The sequence below is a fragment of the Lepidothrix coronata genome, unplaced genomic scaffold, assembly GCF_001604755.1.
Source record: "Lepidothrix coronata isolate B3197 unplaced genomic scaffold, Lepidothrix_coronata-1.0 Scaffold308, whole genome shotgun sequence".
NCBI lineage: Eukaryota > Metazoa > Chordata > Aves > Passeriformes > Pipridae > Lepidothrix > Lepidothrix coronata.
The window spans coordinates 203,449-211,718 of NW_016690488.1; the positions used below are offsets into that span (position 1 = coordinate 203,449).

Here is an 8,270-nt window from a genome sequence, read left to right on the forward strand (position 1 = left end):
CCACCGCGCGCCGGTCTCGCTCCGCCGCCGGGACCGGCTCCCGTGCCCCAGGTATGGCCTCGGGAGAGATGGGACAGGGTCCTGGAGAGGGAGCGGGGACAGCCCGGCACCGGGGATGCCGGTACCTCCGGGGAGGCGATCGCCAGGGACCGGGGATGCCCAGGGAAGAGGGATAGCAGTGGATGCTGGCGCTCCGACGGGGCGACAGCCGGGGCCGGGGGTGCCTGTGCTGCTGGGAACGGACAGCCGGGGACTGGGGTTGCTGCTGCTGCCCAGAGAAGGGGATCACCGGGGATGGTGGTGCCTCAGCGGGGCGATAGCTGGTGACCGGAGGTAGCGATGTTCCCCAGGGAGTGAGAGCAGAAGACCGGCAGAAGCGGTGCCCCTGGCTAGGGGAGAGCCGGGGACGGAGAGCCGGGGAGCGGGGTTGCCGGTGCTGTGGGAAGGGAGAATCGGAGATGCCGGAGGACAACAGCCAGGGACCTGGCCGGTGCAGATGTTCCCGGGAAGGGAGAGTCGGGGACCGAGGTGCCGTGGCTCACCACTGTCTCTGCCGCAGGTGATGGTGTAGCAGCGGCTGCTGCTGGCAGCAGCACCCCGAGCACGCGAAGCTGGCTCCCTGCGCCATGGTCACCCACAGCAAGTTCCCCGCTGCCGGGATGAGCCACCCCCTCGACACCAGCCTGCGCCTCAAGACGTTCAGCTCCAAGAGCGAGTACCAGCTGGTGGTGAACACCGTGCGCAAGCTGCAGGAGAGTGGCTTCTACTGGAGCACAGTGACGGGCGGCGAGGCCAACCTACTGCTGAGCACTGAGCCGGCCGGCACCTTCCTCATCAGGGACAGCTCAGACCAGCGGCACTTCTTCACCCTCAGCGTCAAGACAGAGTCGGGCACCAAGAACCTGCGCATCCAGTGTGAGGGCGGCAGCTTCTCCCTGCAGAGCGACCCCCACAGCAGCCAGCCCGTGCCCCGCTTCGACTGCGTGCTCAAGCTGGTCCATCACTACATGCCACCCGCGCCCTGCGCCGTCCCTGAGCAGCCGGGGGGGGCCCTGCACCCCAAGCGTACCTACTACATCTACTCAGGTGGCGAGAAGATCCCCCTGGTGCTGAGCCGCCCGCTCTCCTCCAGCGTGTCCACCCTGCAGCACCTGTGCCGCAAGACCGTCAACGGGCACCTGGACTCCTATGAAAAGATGACTCAGCTGCCGGCCCCCATCAAGGAGTTCCTGGACCAGTATGATGCCCCCCTCTAAGGGGCCAGCAGAGCAAGGTCACACGCTACAAGCACAAGAGCAAGGGACAGGCACAATGCCCCACCAGCGTGGGAGCTCACAGGGCACGCCGAGCCTCTCCCTCTGGGAAGGAGAGGAGGGGGACTGGGGAAAGCCGCTGTGGGCCCAGGGCTGTGGCCAGCATAGCTGGGCACCTTTGGTGCTGGGGGGACCCCCGAGGAAGCACGACACCTCCTCTCCACAGGGAAGGGGGATGGCTCCAGCCGGACTGTGGAAGTTACAGTGAGCCCATTGGCAAAGCTCCTGTGGGCTCGAGTAGCCAGGATGGCTCCTGTGACACAGAGGAACGTGCACTTCGGCAGCCCCATCCTGGAGGTGTCCTGGTGAGAGCCCCTTCCGCCCCCAGGAACTAAAAGCACTGGAGCCCAGGAGTGCCTGATCGCTTTTCCTCGGTTTTAAGAGGAAGGTGTTTTTTGCCCATACTGTACTTTACCTCTTACTGCCTCCTTGTGGGTGGAAGCTCTTTTCACACCAGGCCCCAGACTTGGAGGTTGCTGCCTTTGTTCCCTCGTTGCCATTTTCCAGGGGACTAAGCCTTAATATTCTCCCTGTCCCGCAATCTGGGTTACTGCACATCATTTGGTGACGCTGCGTGATGAAGGTCCTGCTGATGTGAAGCCAGAGGGGAAGTGGCAAGTCCCAATGCTGCTGAATCCCACACAACCGTGTCTGCAAGGAGCACCCCGGGCCCTTACTACCAGGAGTTGCACCCCACCTCTGCCCAGCCGCTCCCACAGACCCCGGCCACGCTGCTCCGTGTGGCACCGATTCCCGCAGGAACGTGGCGGGAGGATCCCCTGGAGCGTGTCGTCTCATGAGTGCTTTTCTGCATCCACCCAGAGAAGTGGTTGGGTTTTTCTGGCTTTTTTTTTAATTTTTATTATTTTTTTTTAACCAAAGGGATGTTTACAGGCCAACGTGAATCACTGTCTTTTATAAAGATTCCATCTTCACCTCCAGCCTTGAGGGCTGAGCAAAACCATGCTTGAAAATTCAACCAAAACCAAACTCAGATGAAACTTTGCACATATTTATATTTATATTCAGAAAGGAAATGTTTCCATAATTTATAATAAAGAGCACTATTTTTTAAAGAAAAACCTCAGATCTGGTTTGATTTCTCCCTTGCACCCCCGGGGCCACTCGGCCCAGGCACAATGCCGGGATGTGTTTACACCACGTAAGTGCCGTTTCCTGGAGCCGCTGTCCGTGCCGGGTGATCCCGCCGCAGTGACTCAGCCCCTCTGTCTGCGTAAGCGCTGTCCCAGCACTCAGGTATGTCTGAGCCGAGCCGCGGGGACGGGATCCGCTCCCGGCTCGCGCACATGGTGCAACCACAAACAGTCTCTTGATGGCGGGACACAGCCCATGGCCCCGGGTATGGAGGAGCCGAGTTGGCGGCACAGCCTCTGTGCAGCACTCGAGTCCTGCCTGCCCCCAGCCCTGTTTTGGCACGTGCCGGGGCCAGGAGCTGCGGGAACAGGAGAGGTGCGGTTAGGAAGGGTATGTGGTGCTTCCTCTGGGAGCACGGCAGGCTCAGGACATTCACCCCCACAGCACAGCTGTGCAGACCCTGAGCCGAGCACAGATGCCCAAGGAAGGGTATGACAGGAGAAGGAGGGAGAGGATGCCCACAGGGATCTCCTGGCCCTCAGGAGTGCCTGGCCCTTGCGCCTTGAGGGTATGAAGTGGGCATGTGAATAAACCTGCAGCTCCATTTCACTGGCATGCAGCGCGGTGCCCAGCTGGAGAGCTGCATCTATGGATGTGGGTGATCGCCTGGGAAGGGGTCAGCCCTCCACAACCTTCCCAGAGCCCCTGGCTGTGAGGAGCAGGCTGCACCCAGGCGCCTCGTGCTTCCCAGCCCCTCTGGCACCCGCAGCCCTGCACTGTGGGCGTCATGCCTGGCATCATGCACCATACTCCACCTCTGGGGAACCCCAGCTGCTGGGAAAAGGCTTTCTTTAGGGATCACCCCAGAGCAGAGGGATAGTGAGTGTGCCAGCTCGGGCTGTGGCCATGGCACAGTCCCAGTGACTATTTTGGTGCTGCTCTGCAGGGCCATGGCACACAGGCTGCCAGGAAGCGCCATGGCCTGCCTGGGCACCCGCTGCAGCTATGCAAGGAATGTCCACGCGCACGGGTGGCTGCCCGCCAGGCCCTGCTGAGGCACATCCCCCCTGTCAGGGTTCCCAGCAGTGCTGGTGACTCCCAACCCTGTGCCAGGGATGGTGTGGGAGCAGTGCTGTGGGCACAGCAGCCCCCAGCCAGCAGGAGCATTGCCCTGCAGAGCATCACTGCTCCTGGGCAGGACATGGTGCAGAAGGGGAGGGGGAACCAGGACCCGGGGAGGTTATGAGCACCCTCAGCCCCCCCAGCAGGCAAGGGCTTCACAGCACCCCATGGTGGGGCAGAATGGGAAGCTGACCCCAGAGAGGGTTGCCAGGCTGCCCACAGTGGCCCTGCCCAAGACCCCCAGCCAGACCCCAGCCTTTCCATCCCTGCAGGAACAGCTCTGGCTTCTCCACTTCCCAGAAGGGCCCTGGCACCACCATCTGAGGGCCACTTTCCTCACGGTGCTGCAACCACGGCTGAGTCGAGAGTCCGGGAAGCTGCACCAGCCCCACAGGTTTCTTGGAACAAAGCCAAGCTCACGGGTAGCAGTGACACGGCAGCTGTCGGGCAAATCCCTGCCCAAGGTTTCACAAACCTCTTGCCTGCTCCAGAGCAGCCAAGCGGACTTGGCCCCGCATTTCGTAAGCAGCCGATCAAGTGTGTCCCGCAGCCAGTTCCCCTCTGCCCCGCAGCAGGGCCGGGACAGCTGAGCTCACCCCTGGGAGGGTTCCTGGATGGGGAAAGAGTTCTCGGGGTAATCAGATCCTGTCACTGTGTGACAGTGCCCGGAGCCAGATGGAATTGGGCAGGGCTCCAGGAGCAGGGCCAGGATATTGGGGTCCTGTAGATCCCCACACCCTGGGTCTCTCTTACAGCTGCAGAACTCAGTGCATCTGTAAGTGCAGCCTGTCTCCAGTGCCATCGCCTCCTCCACACTGATGGTGGCCATGCAGAGCAAGGTGAGAGCACCAGGCCCAATGAGAGCCCGAGGAGGTGCTGGGGCACAGGAGAGTGGTCAGGAAGGGACAGGTGGCTGCCCCACAACCTCTGGAACCCCTCATCCTGCCTCAGTCTGGCCTCCCCATGGAGTGCTGGGTAGCTGCTGATGCTTCCCATCACACCACTGGCTCATTACTGGCACAAGAAGGAAGTGTACACTGGGATGGAGAACCTGAACCCTACGGGGTCAGGGGTGCAGGAAACCTGCTCTAGTGTGTACCAGCCTCTGCAGATCCAAAACAGGAAACCACCATAGCCAGCGTTCCTGGCATGGCAGGCAGCGGGGCAGTGGAGGGCTCAGCCGACACCACGGCTCTGTTGCCAGTCCCCCAGCCATGAGGCAAAACCCAGCCAGGCACAGGGAAGCAGGACTCCCCAGCCCTGCACTGGGACCCCGAGGAAGGCGGCAGTGGGCAGCAACACTGGTAAACACTAGGGCAGCAGAGCCAAGCAGGGAGCTCACAAACACGCCGACCTCGCAGCGCTCCCCTCACTCACTTCCTCCTGCTCAGCTCCGCAGCACCAGGACATTCCCACGTCTACTGCCACATTTCCCAGTAGGATGCAGGAAAGGGCTGTCCAGCAGCTGGGGACTTACTGTAAATGTCACCACCTGCTCCTTACGTGGCAATTCCTCCACAGGCCAGGGCCACAGGGATGGTTGGGAACAGGGACTGGGACATCTGCTCCTGTCTTGCTGCTGGGAAGCACAAGCACGGGCTCTATGGCATCACTCAGGGCCGGCACTGGTGGCTCCAGCTGTGGGCTCGTTAGGGGTAACAGCTGCTTGGGCTGGAGGAGGAGCAGAGCTGCAGCCTGATGTTCCTGGAGCCCTGCAGTTCCACTACTGGCCCTCCTCTTGGGCTTCTGCCCAGATGGAGTACTGCTCTAAGTACTTGTCCCAGCAGCAGCTCAGCTGATGGTGACCTGGCCCAGAGTCTTGGCGGCTGGGGGAGTCATGGGGGCTGGCTTGGCCCTGGCTCTCTCAGGGCCAGGCAGAGCTGCAAGCAGGTGAGGAGCAGGGGGCAGCAGCAGGACCCCCTGTCCAGGCCTGGGAGTACTTCAGGATGCAGTCGAGCCCAGCAGGCTGTGTACATCCCCATGGAAACTCCACTCTGTTGCTGCTTCCCCAGCCAGACACGTGGCCAGCTCTAGAGAGCCAGCAGCTGTGGAGTCCTCAATTCTTCCATCAGCAGCTCCATGAGCTGCACTGCCCCGGGCCCCCAGCCCCAGGTCTCCGCTGCCCGGCAGGGACACGGGCCCAGGGCCTCACTGCTGTTGCACCCGCACTCACAGGGAGCGGTGAGGTGCCCACCACCAACTGCGGTCACTGCTGAGCACGTGGCACGTCACGGGAGTCCCCGTGGGTGCACTGGCAGCAGGCTGCCAGCTGCCTGGGGTGTGCTCGCCCAGCACAGCGCAGAGTCCTCAGATGACCCTGGCAGAACAGCCACGGGCAGGTGCCAAACCCCAGCCCTGGACCGTCCCTTGGCCTCACATCAGCCCTGGCCTCAGCCCCGGCGCAGGAGCCGGTGATGGCAGTGCCACACACGTGGCTGGGGATGGGGGTCCCAGATGTGGGACCCTGTGTCTGCAGTCCAGCCCTGCCTTCCTCACATGCCACCTCCTCTCCAGTGCATGGTGCTGGGGGACTTGAATGTCCCCACCAGCCTGGTGGGCTCTGCCTGTCCCATGGCTCCCGGGGCCATCAGCAGAGAACAACTCCAGCCTGCACCAGTCAAGTGGGAGGCAATGGGCACCGGTAGTGCTGCGTGGGTGAGGACGGGGCGTGTGGCTGGTGGAGGGCACAGCTGGAGCAGATGTTCCCTAGAAGGACCCAGGGGCCCTGTCTCAGCATTTAATGAGTGGGAATGGGAGCACTTTACTGTAATTCTAGCAATTACATTGTTCATCCTTGGCAGCCAACACCAGTTGGTGTCCAGCACCATGGGATCACAATAAGCCACCTGGCAGGGAGGCTTGGCAGCACTCTGTGCCGCCAGGCAGCCGGCCAAGGCAGGGCAGGGAAGGGCTGTGGAGCAAGGTGTGAGGTACGGTAAGGGCCCGCCCCAGGAGTTCCCGTCACTGGCATGGCCCTGGCACGCAGGTGCTGGCTGGGAGGCCCCGGTGCCTGGGGTTGACTGCTGAGCCCACAGAGCCGGGGATCCCCAGCCTGTCACGGGGTCCTGGCAGCCACCCATCATTGCAGCAGCTCCAGCACCCACCGGCCTTGCTGGGCACTGAGCAGGAGCTGCCAGCAGCGAGATGCTCGGCCACCCGCGCAGTGGCCAGAGGGGAGCCCCCACCCACTGGGTGCAGGAGGGGGCAGGGGAAGGGGAGGAAGCTGTACTCAAGGGTCCATCACCCCCAGGGACCTGATGTCCCACCCTGACACCACCATTGCAGCTTCCAGACAGGCACTGCCCCTGATTCTTTCCTGCCATCGCCCACCCGCCCTGGCCCAGCTGCCACATCCCTGGGTGGTCCCACCAGTGCCCGGGGCCATCGGGAGCAGGGACAGTTGGCACCCCAGGGACGGAGCAGGAGCCCTGCTGAGTCATCACTTCGCTGTTCTCGTTTTTCCATGGTGCTGTTGTGCGTTTGCTGGAAGCCAGCTCAGAGCCATGACTAATCTGTTCTCAAAACAAGCACAAAGCGAGCGGGAGGTTTGTGCAAACCCGCGGGGAGGAGGTGGAATCACAGCACGGGGCTGGGGAAGCGAGCGGCTGGAGCAGCTGGGAATGCCTGGCCACAGAGCAGCCCCACGGGCAGCACTTCCATGGGGGCTGGGCACAGCAGGGCTGGGCAGGGGCACCGAGGACCCCCAACCTCCCTTCCCTACGGTGAGGCTTGGTGGAGGCAGCACACTGGGACAGGGTGCAGCAGGCAGGGCGGGCAGGCACAGGACATCAGCATTTGGAGCCCCACGTGCCGTGGCCAGGGTTGGGGCTCCCACCAGGGTCATTCTGCCCTGCAGGGAAGCTGCCAGTGGGGGAGGTCGGGGAGGAAGCACAGGAGTTTGCTCTGGCCGGAATCGGGCATCCATTGATTTGCTGTTATTAAAACCAGAGCTGCTGTCGGGAACTCCACAGCCTGGCTGCCCTCACACGCTTCCTGGAAAGGGCTGTCCCGTGTGCCCTCAGTGGCAGGGGACGGGCCCCCCAAAGCACCTGGCAGCAGCACTGGCCTGCACCAGGTTCAGATGGCAGCTGGGGCAGGGAGCCAGAGATTCAGTTCTGCCCTTGGTAACCATCTCTCTGCTGCCCAGCGGTTCCCACCCACCCACCACCCTGGGGCCCTCCTAGGCAAGGTCATCCCACAGGTGGGTGACAGGAGGGTGCAGTGGCACCCTGCTGAGCTGAGGAGTGTTTACTGGAGAGGCAAAGTCATCACTTCCAGTGGGGGATGAATCACCCCTGTCAGGAATTCTGCCCGGGGGCTTTTCTGTAAGAACGTGGAATTTCGACACTGGCCGTGCCCTCCCGGGTCCCCCCTCCTTGCACAACCTCCTGCCGGGGTTCCTGTTCCCAGCCCCAGTCTTGCAGCTGCCGAGGGGTGTGGGCACAGGCACCCTGGCACAGAGACTCCCTGCCCATGGCATGGAGCAGGGCCCTGGGGCTGACAGAGCAGCGACAGGGTCAGGACCAACCTGGGTTCCCAGCACGGTGCAGGTGCCCACTCACAGAGCTGTGCACGCCAGTGCCCCCCACAGCTGCCCCAGCCATGAGTGGGTCCCTGGGGGACTGAGGGCTCCCCAGTGCTGCCCATGCTCAGCACCACACTGCTGCTGCTGTTCAGAGCCTCCAGCTGCACTCGCGCCCACGGGTGGGTGCAGACAGGGGAAGTGGCAGGTTCCAGCCA

The 8,270-nt window shown here is 62.7% G+C and overlaps 1 protein-coding gene across 1 annotated transcript; it reads left to right on the plus strand.

Annotated features, from left to right (window-relative positions):
- SOCS3 (suppressor of cytokine signaling 3) lies at positions 1 to 2,388 on the plus strand. Its single transcript, XM_017837675.1, has 2 exons — positions 1 to 51; positions 560 to 2,388. The coding sequence occupies exon 2, from the start codon at positions 627 to 629 to the stop codon at positions 1,254 to 1,256; it is 630 nt and encodes a 209-aa protein (XP_017693164.1). The 5' UTR covers positions 1 to 51; positions 560 to 626; the 3' UTR covers positions 1,257 to 2,388.
- The last annotated feature ends 5,882 nt before the right edge of the window (positions 2,389 to 8,270 follow it).